At 45.1% G+C, this 16,525-nt stretch overlaps 1 protein-coding gene across 1 annotated transcript; it reads right to left on the reverse strand.

Moving 5' to 3' along the window:
* Nucleotides 1–10,032: 10,032 nt before the first annotated feature.
* On the reverse strand, nt 10,033–16,471 carry LOC139537546 (nonsense-mediated mRNA decay factor SMG8-like). Its single transcript, XM_071338983.1, has 4 exons — nt 14,876–16,471; nt 14,557–14,702; nt 10,858–11,757; nt 10,033–10,550 (listed from the first exon to the last, which is right to left on the reverse strand). Exons 1-4 carry the CDS (start codon nt 16,392–16,394, stop codon nt 10,335–10,337), a joined length of 2,781 nt encoding a protein of 926 aa, XP_071195084.1. The 5' UTR covers nt 16,395–16,471; the 3' UTR covers nt 10,033–10,334.
* Between the last annotated feature and the right edge of the window lie 54 nt (nt 16,472–16,525).

A 16,525-nucleotide genomic window follows, 5' to 3' on the forward strand; every position in this document is an offset into this window, starting at 1 on the left:
TTATAATTCTAACAGTGTAACGGCAGTCTAAGTCGTCCTCCTCCTCAGACGAGGAGAAGCAAGAAGGATCGGAGGACCAATGTACAGCGTGGTAAGTTTCCATGATTTAATGACATGAAAAACTAGACAAAATACAAAACAACAAACGTACTAACCGTCACAGTCACGTGTGGCACAAACACTGACACAGGAGACAACCACCCACAAAATCCCAACACAAAACAAGCCACCTATATATGATTCTCAATCAGGGACAACGATTGACAGCTGCCTCTGATTGAGAACCATATTAGGCTGGACACAGAAACAGACAAACTAGACACACAACATAGAATTCCCACCCAGCTCACGTCCTGACCAACACTAAACAAGCAAAACACATAAGAACTATGGTCAGGACGTGACAGTACCCCCCTCCTGAGGTGCGGACTCCGAACGCACCCCTAAAACTCAAGGGGAGGGTCTGGGTGGGCATCTGTCCGCGGTGGCGACTCCGGCGGTGGACGAGGACACCACTCCACCATTGTCTTTGTCCCCCTCCTTAGCGTCCTTTGAGTGGCGACCCTCGCCCCCGACCCTGGTCTACGAACCTTCACAAAAGTCCCCCCTAGATAGAGGAGACAGCTCAGGACAGAGGTAGCTCAGGACAGAGGTAGCTCAGGACAGAGAGGTAGCTCAGAACAGAGAGGTAGCTCAGGACAGAGAGGTAGCTCAGGACAGAGAGGTAGCTCAGGACAGAGAGGTAGCTCAGGACAGAGAGGTAGCTCAGGACAGAGAGGTAGCTCAGGACAGAGGGGCAACTCCGGACTGAGGGGCAGCTCCGGACTGAGGGGCAGCTCCGGACTGAGGGGCAGCTCCGGACTGGAAGGCGGCTCATGACTGGAAGGCGGCTCATGACTGGAGGGCGGCTCATGACTGGAGGGCGGCTCATGACTGGAGGGCGGCTCATGACTGGAGGGCGGCTCATGACTGGAGGGCGGCTCATGGCTGGAGGGCGGCTCATGGCTGGCGGCTCTGGCGGCTCCTGACTGGCTGCCGGCTCTGGCGGCTCCTGACTGGCTGGCGGCTCTGGCGGCTCCTGACTGACGGACGGCTCTAACGGCTCGGGACAGACGGGCGGCTCTAACGGCTCGGGACAGACGGGCGGCTCTAACGGCTCGGGACAGACGGGCGGCTCTAACGGCTCGGGACAGACGGGCGGCTCTAACGGCGCTGGGCAGACGGGCGGCTCTAACGGCGCTGGGCAGACGGGCGGCTCTAACGGCGCTGGGCAGACGGGCGGCTCAGACGGCGCTGGGCAGACGGGCGGCTCAGACGGCGCTGGGCAGACGGGCGGCTCAGACGGCGCTGGGCAGACGGGCGGCTCAGACGGCGCTGGGCAGACGGGCGGCTCAGACGGCGCTGGGCAGACGGGCGGCTCAGACGGCGCTGGGCAGACGGGTGGCTCAGACGGCGCTGGGCAGACGGGCGGCTCAGACGGCGCTGGGCAGACGGGCGGCTCAGACGGCGCTGGGCAGACGGACGGCTCAGACGGCGCTGGGCAGACGGACGGCTCAGACGGCGCTGGGCAGACGGACGGCTCAGACGGCGCTGGGCAGGCGGACGGCTCAGACGGCGCTGGGCAGGCAGGCGGCTCAGACGGCGCTGGGCAGGCAGGCGGCTCAGACGGTGCTGGGCAGGCAAGCAGTGCAGGCGGCGTTGGGCAGACGGCCGACTCTGACCTGCTGAGTCGCACAGTAGGCCTAGTGCGTGGTGCCGGAACTGGTGGTACCGGACTGGAGACACGCACCTCAAGGCTAGTGCGGGGAGCAGGAACAGGGCACACTGGACTCTCGAGGCGCACTATAGGCCTGGTGCGTGGTACCGGAACTGGTGGTACCGGGCTGGAGACACGCACCACAGGGCGAGTGCGTGGAGGAGGAACAGAGTTCTGGAGACGCACAGGAAGCTTGGTGCGTGGTGTAGGCACTGGTGGTACTGGGCTGGGGCGGGAAGGTGGCGCCGGATATACCGGACCGTGCAGGCGTACTGGCTCCCTTGAGCACCGAGCCTGCCCAACCTTACCTGGTTGAATGCTCCCCGTAGCCTGACCAGTGCGGGGAGGTGGAATAACCCGCACTGGGCTGTGTTGGCGAACCGGGGACACCATGCGTAAGGCTGGTGCCATGTACACCGGCCCGAGGAGACGTACTGGAGGCCAGATATGTTGAGCCGGCTTCATGGCACTTGGCTCAATGCTCAATCTAGCCCGGCCAGTGCGGGGAGGTGGAATAACCCGCACCGGGCTATGCACACGTACAGGAGACACCGTGCGTTTTTCCGCATAACACGGTGTCTGCCCGTACTCCCGCTCTCCACGGTAAGCATGGGAAGTGGGCGCAGGTTTCCTACCTGCCCTCGCCACACTACCCTTTAGCCCCCCCCCCCCCCCCCCAAGAAATTTTTGGGATTTCTTCTCGGGTTTCCGTGCTAGCCGCGTACCTTCATAACGCCGGTTCCTCTCTCCGGTTGCCTCTGCTCTCCTAGCTGCCTCCCTCTCTTCACGAGCGCGGCGATATTCACCAATGTGAGCCCAGTGTCCTTTTCCCTCCAGAACTTCCTCCCATGTCCAGGAGTCCTGTGTAGTGGGCCGCTGCTGCTGCTGTCGCTGCCCGTAGCCACGCTGCTTGGTCCGAGTTAGGTGGGTGGTTCTGTAACGGCAGTCTAAGTCGTCCTCCTCAGACGAGGAGAAGCGAGAAGGATCGGAGGACCAATATACAGCGTGGTAAGTTTCCATGATTTAATGACATGAAAAACTAGACAAAATACAAAACAACAAACGTACTAACCGTCACAGTCCCGTGTGGCACAAACACTGACACAGGAGACAACCACCCACAAAATCCCAACACAAAACAAGCCACCTATATATGATTCTCAATCAGGGACAACGATTGACAGCTGCCTCTGATTGAGAACCATATTAGGCTGGACACAGAAACAGACAAACTAGACACACAACATAGAATTCCCACCCAGCTCACGTCCTGACCAACACTAAACAAGCAAAACACATAAGAACTATGGTCAGGACGTGACAAACAGCTTTTTTTGTTAGTAGAGTATTTAATTGTCTTAAAATACAGTTCAATTTCTTTTTGTAGGGTAAGAAAATGTGTTTTTTTGTTTGTAAATTTACATTTGTGAATATGAAATTTGGCCAAAAGAATAATGAAATTAATTACATAAAAATGTTTCAGCTTATTCCTATCGTAGGTAAAGAATCCAAGCAGTACATCTCTCCACAATAGTGTAAGACCTTCATAAAAGTGTTAAATTATAAATCTACTGATGTCTTGCCACAGTTTTATTACATGAATACAATGCCAAAAAAGATGCAACAGTGTTTCTGGGTTGTCATTACAAAAGGAGCAATTTGAGTTGATGTTTTCCTTAAACTTCTTCATATAGTGGTTGGCAGGATAATATTTATGACTAATTTTAAAGAAAACTTCCTTAATTTTGTTAACAAGTAGGTATGTGTGGCAACATCCAAACTTTTTTCCAACAGATATTATCAATAAATCCATTCCAATAAGGCATAACATAAGGTATATATAACATCCTGCTGAAACAAGGTCCGTATCGCTCTGTTGTTGAATGGACCAAAAGAGAAACAAATCTTTCCTACTGATGAGTCAACAGGGTCAATAGGGGGTAGGCTCTGAGGGTCAGGTCTTGACACGTTCCTGAATAATAGAGCAACACCTGAGGGAATGACATCTAAATCAATTGTAAAATCTTTAGGTGTTACAGGGACCTTGTAAAGTGATACGAATTCCTTATAACTGAGTAAAAGACCCTCTGCATTTACCAGTTGGCTCACCAATAGGATATTATTTCGGAACCAATATTCTAAAAACAAATAAGTATTTTTATACAATATATCCCGATTATTCCATATATAATATCTGTGTGGAGAAAAATTGTGTTTATAAATGAAGGACCATGACAAGAAAACCTGCCGATGAAGCAGAAAGTTTCACTGGAACTTTGTCAATATTATAATTGCAAAACAACATGAAGTTAAGGCCACCAAAAGTAGAGAAGACATGATGAGGAATAAAATTCCAGATAGAAGTAGGTCTTCTTAAGAATTGTTTTATCCAATTGATCTTAAAATTATTATTTAAGGTAGTAAAGTCCAGAAAATTCAGCCCACCATTCTCATAAGTGTTCATTACAACAGTTGTCCTAATGTAATGGGTACGATTTCTCCACAGAAAGTTGAAAAGCATCTGGTCTATCTCCTTGCCTATTTTACTGTCAAGACATAAAGATAGAGCGCCATATGTTAGCCTAGAGATACCTCCAGCCTTGGTTATTAGGACTCCACTGTCACGATCGTGTGGAAGAGATTCGGACCAAAACGCAGCATGAGGAAAATAAGCCATCTTCTTTTAATTAAATGAACGAAGATGAACATGAAACGAAAACACTATACAAACAAACAAAACAACAAATGATCGTGAAGCTAAATAACGCAAGTGCACAGACAAGCAACAGACGTTAAACAAGACAACTACCCACAAAAGCCTACTGCCTATGGCTACCTTAAATATGGCTCCCAATCAGAGACAAATGAATGACAGCTGTCTCTGATTGAGACCCAATCTAGGCAGCCATAGACATAACTAGACAACCTCACAATTATCTATCCTATACACAATACAACACCCATAGACTAAACAAAACACACACAACATACAATGCCCACCCCAACTCACGCCCTGACCAACTAAACATAATCAAAATAACATAAAAATAGGTCAGGAACGTGACATCCACCTTTTAAAGATAAGTCCCTCTGTAGCCATCTGTAGCTTCTTCTGCATTTTTTTAATAAGAGGGTTAAGATTTAGTAAGCCTCTAGACTTCTGATCCTTTGTAAAGTTCTTCTTTTACTGGAATACCATAATATGAAGGTGTCACACAATCTTTGACAGCCATGAGTTCACATTTATTAATGTTAAGATATAGACCAGACGCTTTGGAAAAGGATTGTATCACATTGATCGATATGGGAATTTGGTTAGCTTCTTTCATAAAAAGTGTAGTATCGTCAGCCAGCTGGCTTATAATAATTTATTTACCAGCTATGGAAATACCTGGTACAGGTCTATTATTTAAAGAATTTGCAAGAAGTTGGGTGAATAATAAAAACAGGTACGGAGAGATAGGACAACCTTGCCTAATTCCTCTCTTTAACTCAAATCTAGGTGAGGTGCCATATTTCAATTTGATAGAGCTGTTACTATTTGCATAGAGAGTCTTAATAGCCTTACAGAAAAAAATCCCCAAAGCCAAGTCTCTCAAGGGAGTGGAAGAGGAACTGATGCTCTACTGTGTCAAATGCTTTATAAAAATCTAAAAATAATATGAAGCTATCCTCGGTTATTAGGTCTGAGTAGTCAAGTATGTCTAATACTAGTCTGACATTGTTAGAAATATGTCTGTTCCTCATGAAGCCAGACTGTGTTTCATCAATGATTGCATCCAGGACTTCTTTAATTCTTTTTGCAAGTAGTAAGGCTAATATCTTATAGTCATTATTAAGAAGACAAATTGGACGCCAGTTATCGATGAGCAGCACTTCTTTTATAGGCTTAGGTATCAGTGTTATTAACCCCTGACTCATTGTAGGAGGGAGAACATTGTTTTTAATACTCTCTAAAAAGACTTCAAATAGGAAGGGAGCTATTTGTTCAGAAAATCATTTGTAAAATTCTGATGTAATTCCATCAACACCTGGTGATTTATTGTTCTTTAGATGTTTGATAGACTCTATAATCTCTTCAACTTTGATGGGTTCATCACACTGTTTAGATTCTATATCACTGATAGAGTGAACATTATTCAGTGAGTCAAAAACATATCTGTGGATTCCTGACAGTACGTAGAGCTATACAATGTTCTGTAAAAATTGCTACAGTATTTAGCGATTCATTTTTGGTCATCTGTAATAACACCATCAATGTTTAATTTATGGATAGTGTTATTTTTAGAGTGAAATTTCTCAAGTCTAAAGAAATAGGATGAATTCTGTTCTCCATCCTCAATCCATTTTTTCCTAGATCTAATAAAGGCTCCTTCTGCTTTTAATCTATATATATTATCCAGTTTATTTTGTAACTCAATTAGTTCCATCTTCTCCTCCCCCGAGAGGCCGGCTGGGGACCTCTGAGAAAGGGAAGTTATCTTAATGATCACCTTTTCCTCCTCAGCTCTTCTGGTTTTAGCAAGATTACTACCATATTTTCTAAGGTATTTGGACACCTCAAATTTAAAGAGCTCGCAGTTCTTGCAATAAGATTTTTCGTCACAAGCCCTTTCCCAAAAGTGTGAGAGCAGATCTTTAACCTCAAACTTAACTATATCATTATTTAATAATGAGCTATTTAGCTTCCAGTAGGATGCTCTACCAAGGTTAGTATCAGGGGTAAATATTTTGATATCAATGTAAATGGCCCTATGGTCTGTGAGGGGAGTAGTACAAATATTTGAGTAACACTCACTAACACATTTGTATATAAGCTAAAAATCTATTCTGGATTGTCTGGAACCTGTTTTGCTACTCCAAGTGAATGATCTGTCTGCCGGAAACCTCTCTCTCCATATATCAGTAAGATCAAACTTTTCCATAAAAAGTATTAAACCCAAAGTCTGATTGGTTGGCCTACCTGGGGGCCATCTATCAGTTGAATTATCTATAGTAATGTTAAAGTCCCCTCGTATCAATAATAACGAATTGGGAAATTTAGATAACCAATTAAGTATATGTTTCTCTATAGATTCAAGCAACTCATCATTCTGTTGGCCACACTTGATAACAAGCATAGGCAACAACTACGCGGACGGGAAACAATTACTCACCCCTTCTACCCGCGTGTGGGGGGAGGGTTCTTAAAATGTAACATCCAATCAGCGGACCATTCAAACCGTTTTTGTAACAAAATTCTCCAGCCCTATAAGGGAGCCAGGACAACGATGTGATATTCGAGGTATGGCAACGCGAGACTAGGCTTCACATAATAAACGTTACATGCTATTTTATTTATTGAGGACAAACTAATGGATGTGTGATCTCACCATTATATCAAATCAAATCAAATTGAATTAGTCACATGCGCCAAATACAACAGGTGTACACCTTACAGTGAAATGCTTACTTACGAGCCCCTAACCAACAATGTAGTTAAAAAAATATGGATAAGAATAGGAAATAAAAGTAACAAGTAATTAAAGAGCAGCAGTAAAATAACTTTTAGCAAGACTATATACAGGGGGGTACCGGTATAGAGACAATGTGGGGGGGGCACCGGTTAGTAGAGGTAATATGTACATGTAGGTAGAGTTATTAAAGTGACTATGCATAGAGGATAACAACAGAGAGTAGCAGTGGTGTAAAAGGGGGGGGGGGGGCAATGCAAATAGTCTGGATAGCCATTTGATTAGATGTTTAGGAGTCTTATGGCTTGGGGGAAGAAGCTGTTTAGAAGCCTTTTGGACCTAGACTTGGCACTCCGGTACCGCTTGCTGTGCAGTAGCAGAGAGAACAGTCTATGACTAGGGTGGCTGGAGTCTTTGACAATTTTTAGGGCCTTCCTCTGACACCACCTGGTATAAAGGTCCTGGATGGCAGGAAGCTTGGCCCCAGTGATGTACTGGGCCGTTCGCAGTACCCTCTGTAGTGCCTTGCGGTCGGAGACCGAGCAGTTGCCATACCAGGCAGTGATGCTACCAGTCAGGATGCTCTCAATGGTGCAGCTGTAGAACCTTTTGAGGATCTAAGGACCCATGCCAAATCTTTTCAGTCTCCTGAGGGTAAATAGGTTTTGTCGTGCCCTCATCACGACTGTTTTGGTTTGCTTGGACCATGTTAGTTTGTTGGTGATATGGACACCTAGGAACTTGAAGCTCTCAACTTGCAGCCCCGTCGATGAGAAGGCAGACGTTTTACGTGCCCCCAACCAATTGTGTTTTTTTTCCATTTATTTGCGTCGTTTGTAACTTATTTTGTACATAATGTTGCCGCTACCGTCTCTTATGACCGAAAATAACTTCTGGACATCAGGACTGCGATTACTCACCACAAACTGTTAGAAGCTTTTTCCTTTAACGAGTCTGACAAGGCCGATGCGAACGATATACTGCTTTCTCGGGAACAGGCCCAGATCCCCATGATTTGCGTGAAGAGGAGGCAGAGAAAAAGGGGCAGAAGGGCGGGCTGCCTTCTGAGAATTCAGAGGCGATCAAATAAATCCCCACTTCCATTCTGCTTAACAAAAGAGCATTTGCGAAAAAAGCACAATTGTTGCAATAATGTACCTAACCATAAACATCAATGCCTTTCTTAAAATCAATACGCAAGTCTATTTTTTTAAACCTGCATATGTAGTTAAAATAAATTTATATTAGCAGGCAATATTAACTAGGGAAATTGTGTCACTTCTCTTGCGTTCAGTGCAAGCAGAGTCATATGCAGCAGTTTGGGCCACCTGGCTCGTTGCAAACTGTTGAAAGGCCATTTATTCCTAACAAAGACCGTAATTAAGTTGCCAGAATTGTATATAATTATGACATAACATTGAAGGTTGTGCAATGTAACAGTCATATTTAAACTTAGGGATGCCACCCTTTTGATAAAATACAGAACGGTTCCGTATTTCACTGAAATAATAAAAGTTTTGTTTTCGAAATTATAGTTTCCGGATTTGACCATATTAATGAACAAAGGCTCGTATTTCTGTGTGTTTATTATATTATAATTAAGTATATGATTTGATATTTGATAGAGCAGTCTGACTGAGCGGTGTTAGGCAGGAGCAGGCTCGTAAGCATTCATTCAAACAGCAGCTCTTAGCAATGCTGTTTATGACTTCAAGCCTATCAACTCCCGAGATTAGGCTGGCAATACTAAAGTGCCTATAAAAACATCCAATAGTCAAAGGTATATGAAATACAAATGGTATAGTGAGAAATAGTCCTATAATTCCTATAATAACTACAACCTAAAACTTCTTAACTGGGAATATTGAAGACTCATGTTAAAAGGAACCACCAGCTTTCATATGTTCTCATGTTCTGAGGAACTTAAACAGTAGCTTTTTTACATGGCACATATTGCACTTTTACTTTCTTCTCCAACACTGTGTTTTTGCATTATTTAAACCAAATTCAACATGTTTCATTATTTGAGACTAAATTGATTGTATTTATTATATTAAGTTAAAATAAGTGTTCATTGTTCATTCAGTATTGTTGTAATTGTCATTTATTACAAATATATATATAATAAGCCGATTAATCGGTATCGGCTTTTTTGGGGACGACGTCATCGGCGCACTTATTGATGAAGCCAATGACTGATGTGGTGTACTCTTCAATGCCATCGGAGGAATCCCGGAACATATTCCAGTCTGTGCTAGCAAAACAGTCCTGTAGTTTAGCATCCGCTTCATCTGACCACTTTTTTATAGACCGAGTCACTGGTGCTTCCTGCTTTAATTTGAGCTTGTAAGCAGGAATCAGGAGGATAGAGTTATGGTCAGATTTGCCAAATGGAGGGCGAGGGAGAGCTTTGTACACGTCTCTGTGTGTGGAGTAAAGGTGGTCTAGAATTTCTCTCTCTGGTTGCACATTTAACATGTGGATAGAAATTTGGTAAAACGGATTTAAGTTTCCCTGCATTAAAGTCCCCGGCTACTAGGAGCGCCGCTTCCGGGTGAGAGTTTTCTTGGTTACAGCTCTTTCAATGCTGTCTTAGTGCCAGCCTCAGTCTGGTGGTATGTAAACAGCTACGAAAAATACAGATGAAAACTCTCTAGTTAGATAGTGTGGTCTACAGCTTTATCATGAGCTACTCTACCTCAGGCGAGCAATGGTTGTCTGAATAATGATCATACTACAGTCAAACTCAAAATAAGCCTCTATACAGGACAGTCTGGATTGAGTGTGCACAATAACAGTGAATAAAGCCAACAGACAAGGATCATCCATAAGATGCCATTTATTCTCTCCTTAATAGACATGGTTTACATGAACAACAGAGCAATATCTTCAATTTGAATATATCCAAGTGGAGATGCAGTTGTGCGCAGACCAACACTTTTTTATTTTATGAGATTGCCATTCATAATAAACTTATCCAGCCCAATTCCATTTAACTCAAAATAATTTGTTAGGGGATAAAACAACACCAGGCAAGAGGTCACGGTCCAACCAACACAGTCATTTTTACAATAACCTTGCAAGTAAGTGAGAGCCACTTTGCGGTACAATGTTATGAGTGGGGGTTACTGTGGTGGAAGGGGGCTGGCAGTGTTGGCACGCAAGATGCCTCTGAGGACCTTGTAGTTGGCCAGGGGCTGGTTGTCTTTAGGTGGGTAACATGGGCCACGGTCTGTGACGTAGGAGTAAGGGAAACGTAGGACCCACAGGCCATCAGAGGGCAGCACCAGCTCCGTCTGCTCTGGATGGAACACTGAACAGGGAGGAGAGCCCGGTTGGACCTAAGAAGAAAGGGGCAGTGTTTTACAGTCAACATTAAAGCATTACATCTCAATCAACAAAGGGACTATTTGCAAAACAAAAAAAATCTCCAGTCGACAGACTATTACTACACTAACACAGCCTGTTACTACACTAACAACTCAAAATGAGTCCAGTTCTAAATGCATTGACAGTTTAGCATAACTGGTGTTTGTCACCAGGAAAACATGAGAAGTGAGGAATTTACTTATAAATGAGGAAAACATGAGAATAATTAACTTTTGACAAACACCAGTTGACAGGTAAATGAAGGCCAGGCAAGTGTACCTGTGGGTTAAGTGTGATCTCCAGGTGGGCGTCAGGTACAACAATGTAGAGACGCGCCAGCTGGGCATAGTGGGACTTCAGGCCGCGCCCCTGGGCTGGAGAAGGGATGTACAGGGGCATGTCTGTGTTCAGGGCCCTGGTGGCCGGCTCTTTTGCCCCTCCAGGCCCCAGCACCTTCATCACTTTATCAGGCCCTGAGCTAAGGAAACGCCGGCCCCTACTGTCCTCGTACTCAAAGCCCACGAAGGCCCGGGCCACGTCATCTCGCCTGCGTCCCCTACCAAGGCCCCCTGCGCTCCCCCGCTTTCCCACTAGGGCTTTATTGGGGGCCGGCCAGGAAGAGGGTCCCCCATCCAAGGGCTCAGTTAGGCCCACTTCATCTTCGGCACGGGAGCGAATCACTACGTCCCAGGGCAGGAGGAAGGAGGAGCCAGGCAGGAAGCCCGGCTGCTCCAGGCCAGTGTGGTGGTTGTAGGCCTTGGCGGGGCCCAGCTTGACCAGCGACCAGCTAGAGAACTTGGGCAGCAGGCCTTTGGGGCAGCTTGAGTGGAGCATGCCTGGGAGGTACTCCACGGTGGAGGCCTGGCGGTCTACCAGGCCGGGCCTCTTCTCCTGGCCCTCGCCTCCCCCTCCGTCTCCATAGTGCCCCAGGCTGTCAGTGGACTGACCCAGGCTGAGGGCCAGGCTGAGGCTGGTGCTCTCCCCAGGAGTGTGGGATGCTGGTATACTCTCCTTCAGCTTCTCCGCCTCTGATGGCTCTGACCCTGACGATAGGACTGGGGCTGCCACCTCAGGGGACCTGGGTGCTTCTTCGCAGGCCGGGGCTGGATCTGGGGTGCTCGGCTGGAAAACAGGAAAGTCGATCCTCTCCAGCATCCCGCAGCATTTCTCTTCAAGCATCTACAGGGCAACAGGGTGAGATAAAGTGAAAAGACTGAGGTACAGTTGGGGGTTATGCTGGTGTCCTCTGCAACAACCTGGTCTCAAGAGCATTTCGTATTATTCTGTACGTAAATCGGCGACACTCCATTTAGTATGAATTGTTACGTTTCGTATGGTATGTTCTAATTTGTGGATGTCCATCGCTCATTTCTTATGATACAAATAACAATTAATATTATATGTAAAAAATGTACAATATGTTACGGATTTTAAAAACATATGTTAGGAATTCTAGCTAGCTGGCTAACGTTAGCTAGGCTAGGGTTAAGGGTTAGCTAACATGCTAAGTAGGTGTCAAGTAGTTGAAAAGTTGGTAATTAGCTAAAATGCTAGCGTTGTATAATGAGATTCGAACTCACAACCTTTGGTTTGCTAGACATTCGCGTTATATGTACACCCATGACCAACCCCCTTACTTTCGTTTTTGCCTTAAGTAACCAGCCTCCCGGGTGGCGCAGTGGTCCCTGACCAATGTCCTTCTCCTCAGATTGCTCAGTTTGGCCAGGCGGCCTGCTCTAGGAAGAATCTTGGTGGTTCTTCCATTTAAGAATGATGGAGGCCACTGTGTTCTTGGGGACCTTCAATGCTGCAGAAATGTTTTGGTACCCTTCCCCAGATATGTGCCTTGACACAAACCTGTCTTGGAGCTCTACGGACAATTCCTTCGACCTCATGGCTTGGTTTTTGCTCTGACATGCACTGCCAAATGTGGGACCTTATATAGACAGGTGTGTGCCTTTCCAAACCATATCCAATAAATTGAATTTACCACAGAATTTACCCAATCAAGTTGTAAAAACATCAAGGATGATCAATGGAAATAGGATGCACCTGAGCTCAATTTCGAATCTCATAGCAAAGGGTCTGAATACTTATGTATTTCTTCTCCAACACTGTGTTTTTGCATTATTTAAACCAAATTCAACATGTTTCATTATTTGAGACTAAATTGATTGTATTTATTATATTAAGTTAAAATAAGTGTTCATTGTTCATTCAGTATTGTTGTAATTGTCATTTATTACAAATATATATATAATAAGCCGATTAATCGGTATCGGCTTTTTTGGGGACGACGTCATCGGTGCACTTATTGATGAAGCCAATGACTGATGTGGTGTACTCTTCAATGCCATCGGAGGAATCCCGGAACATATTCCAGTCTGTGCTAGCAAAAGAGTCCTGTAGTTCAGCATCCACTTCATCTGACCACTTTTTTATAGACCGAGTCACTGGTGCTTCCTGCTTTAATTTGAGCTTGTAAGCAGGAATCAGGAGGATAGAGTTATGGTCAGATTTGCCAAATGGAGGGCGAGGGAGAGCTTTGTACACGTCTCTGTGTGTGGAGTAAAGGTGGTCTAGAATTTCTCTCTCTGGTTGCACATTTAACATGTGGATAGAAATTTGGTAAAACGGATTTAAGTTTCCCTGCATTAAAGTCCCCGGCTACTAGGAGCGCCGCCTTCGGGTGAGTTTTCTTGGTTACAGCTCTTTCAATGCTGTCTTAGTGCCAGCCTCAGTCTGGTGGTATGTAAACAGCTACGAAAAATACAGATGAAAACTCTCTAGTTAGATAGTGTGGTCTACAGCTTTATCATGAGCTACTCTACCTCAGGCGAGCAATGGTTGTCTGAATAATGATCATACTACAGTCAAACTCAAAATAAGCCTCTATACAGGCAAAGGGTCTGAATACTTATGGTTTTTTTTATACATATGCCGAAATTTCTAAAAACCTGTTTTCACTTTGTCATCATGGGGTATTTGTGTGTAGATTGTTGAGGGGAAACATTTATCCATTTTAGAATAGGGCTGTAACATAACACGGGAAGGGGTCTGAATACTTTCCGAATGCACTGTATGTCCAATGTCCAGACTTTTCCTTCCATCCAGGTCCAAGGACAAACACTTTTCAGGGGCTCAGATTAAAGTTAAACAGGAGGGACAATATAGTCCCCTAACATTGTCAGTAGCTTTCCATCTAAGATGTCAATACCAGGTGGTTTCTCATTACTGATGGACAAGAATACTTTCCCCACCTCTCCCACACTATATTTACAGAATTCTAAATTACAATGCTTTCCTTTAAATATTAGGTATTTTATGCATGAATATGATGTCTCACAGTTTGTTGTTGGCATTTCACGCCTGAGTTTGCACACTTCGCAATTAAATAGTCATTCAAATAATTGCCAATATCAAAAGGTTTTGTGATGACTGAGCCTTCTGTTCCAATAAAATGTGGAGTTGAATTAGTCTTTCTGTCCATAATTTAATGTACTCCAAAGCTTTTTTCCATCATACTTTATATTATTTGTCTTAGTTTTGTAGTTTCTTCTTTTTGTTCAGTCACAATTTACAGTAAGTTTGCCAATCAGATGTGCAGCTAGACTTATTAGCCACTCCTTTTGCTTCATCTCTCTCAACCATACAGTTTTCCAATTCCTCATCAATTCTAACAGTCAGTTTCTTAATAGGTACAGGCTTATCAATAACTGGAAGAAACAATGTCATAAATGCATCAAGTGCAGCGTCTGGATGCTCCACGTTACAAACATCAGACCAACTAATTTGTTCAACTTTTCATTATTTTTTTTTACATAGGAATCACTACTAAATGTTTTATATGATCTCACACTATTTTAGGCCCAGCCTTTGGCTCTTCTGGATATGGCCACTTTATGATGTTCACAAAATCCCATGGGTGTGGATACCACTTTAGAACAAAGTTCTGCATAAAAAATGATAGTTACTAACTTGGTAGAAGTCATAGTTGGCAGCTTGGATGGCAAAGGGGTCCTCACGAGGGGCTTGCTTCCGGCCACAGTTACACGAGCCAGTGGAACGCCCCCTACTGTTGTGGTTGAGGATGGGCGGGTTGTGGTCCATCTCTGGCTTCTCACCTGCAGATACAGCAGCATAGAAGACAGTTGTTAGCCATAATAACAATATAGTTCACAATTGATATTCTGAGATACACCGATTACCAACTATGTTGATACCTGTTATGATACCTATAATGTGATTTAAATACTATAATTTCAAATTTTCTGTATGGTAGTGATTGAGGCTTTACCTGGCCGAGGCAGCAGGTGAAACTTGTGCACACAGTGTTGGTCCGTCAGACTGCGCTCTTCACATAGCTGATGCCCATTACTCCAGAACTTGTAGCAGTCCTCATGCAACTGCAAGGCGTAGCGCTGAAAAGCTACGCCACGTGCATGCTGACTATAGACCCGAAGTGCTTGTGTCAGTTGGTTTTTGTGCACCGTGGTGGTATAGTTATGGGGAAGGTTGGACTGGTAGGTGCTATGTGCCAGCGGCAGGGCTTTCTGACAGCGGTTCTCACTAAACTTGGCATCCGTGTCCAGGAAACCCTCCAACACTTTAAGCTGACTCTGCACTTTGACAGATAGCTCAGCACTTTCCTCATCTGTGTTGGCTATCATAACCTGATGCAGCCTGTAGGCCACTTGGGCCCACTTGGAGTACGTTGGAAGCTCAAAATGGGAAGGCTGTGGATTGCGACCGACGCTGTCATCAAAGCCTTTCTTGGTCAACACCAGTTCGACATGCTGCCAAAGGAACTCCTTCAGACTACAGTCCACTAGTTGCCCCCCTGAGAGGCTGCTGCTTTCTACATTGAAGGATGGCTGTCTAGCAGAGTGACGCATTTGTTGATAGCGCCTGGGTCCAGATACTGAGGTGTTGGTGTCATTTTCCCGCAGGGCGCAGTTGGAGCGCAGCTGCCCCAGCACGGCTGCCACTGGGTCCTCCTCTGGCCCTGGCACCACATACACAAACGCCTGGTTAGCAGGGACAGTGAACAAGCAATTACTGCTCTGGTTGGTAAGGACCCGACTTTTCCGGAAAATGCGATATATCTGGTCCTCCAATGCATGCTGTAGGCGTCTTCGTGGAGAGTGCTTCTTGGGCTTGTCAGCATTTCCCCCAGAAGGATCTGAACCATTTCCACCACAGCTTCTCAGGGTTCCATTCATCTGGAATACAAATAGAAGGCGTGGGGGACAGGGGCGGCAATTCACCTTCCATTCTTTGGATATGTTGGAATCCTTAATGGCAGCACGTAGTAGTGGCAGAGTTTTCTGACGAAGTGCATCCACAGCACGGAACAATCTGTCATAGGTGACATCAAAACAGCATGTAGGATGGACCAGTAGCAGGACATGGCATAAGGAGAAGAGATAGAGCAATGCTAAACAATGCTGTTTATCCGCCCCTTTCCACGATTCATGCGCCTCGGAGTGTCCGATGCCCGCAATCAAAGACTCACACGCCCGCAAAAGCTGTCGGTTGTCACAAACTGAAGTAAGCACCAGATACAATACGCGGTGTTCTTGGCTGTAATACGCCTGAATCAAGCCTCCACTGTTCTGATTGTCGGTCTCATCCAGTCCGAAGAGATGATAGATGTGCTTGTCCGCGAGCGTGTTGATTAGAAAATCTTTTGGCGATCCGGGTTGCATCGCAGTCTTACCGAATATACCAAGTACACAGAGACCTTCATCTCTGTACAATGGATCCTCTATTACTTCTGATTCTAGGAGCACTCCCAAACTCATGGGCAACGCCATTTCTTCCGGCCAAATCAATGTGGGGAAGATAAATATATGCGCACAAGGCCACTTTCCGCGAACACAAGTAAAATGTTCCGTGTAGAAACAAGGGACATTTCTGTGTCCCTTTTTAAAATTCCCGCAACCAA

Source organism: Salvelinus alpinus, chromosome 13 (assembly GCF_045679555.1).
Source record: "Salvelinus alpinus chromosome 13, SLU_Salpinus.1, whole genome shotgun sequence".
NCBI lineage: Eukaryota > Metazoa > Chordata > Actinopteri > Salmoniformes > Salmonidae > Salvelinus > Salvelinus alpinus.

What these genes read in the sequence shown, in the direction of transcription:
- LOC139537546 (XM_071338983.1), bottom strand. Translation starts at nt 16,394, where the DNA reads ATGGCGTTGCCCATGAGTTTGGGAGTGCTCCTAGAATCAGAAGTAATA. An exon ending in TCACCTGCTGCCTCGGCCAG is followed by an intron (nt 14,703 to 14,875) that starts GTAAAGCCTCAA and finishes CTGTATCTGCAG; the next exon opens with GTGAGAAGCCAGAGATGGAC. An exon ending in AGATCACACTTAACCCACAG is followed by an intron (nt 10,551 to 10,857) that starts GTACACTTGCCT and finishes CTTTCTTCTTAG; the next exon opens with GTCCAACCGGGCTCTCCTCC.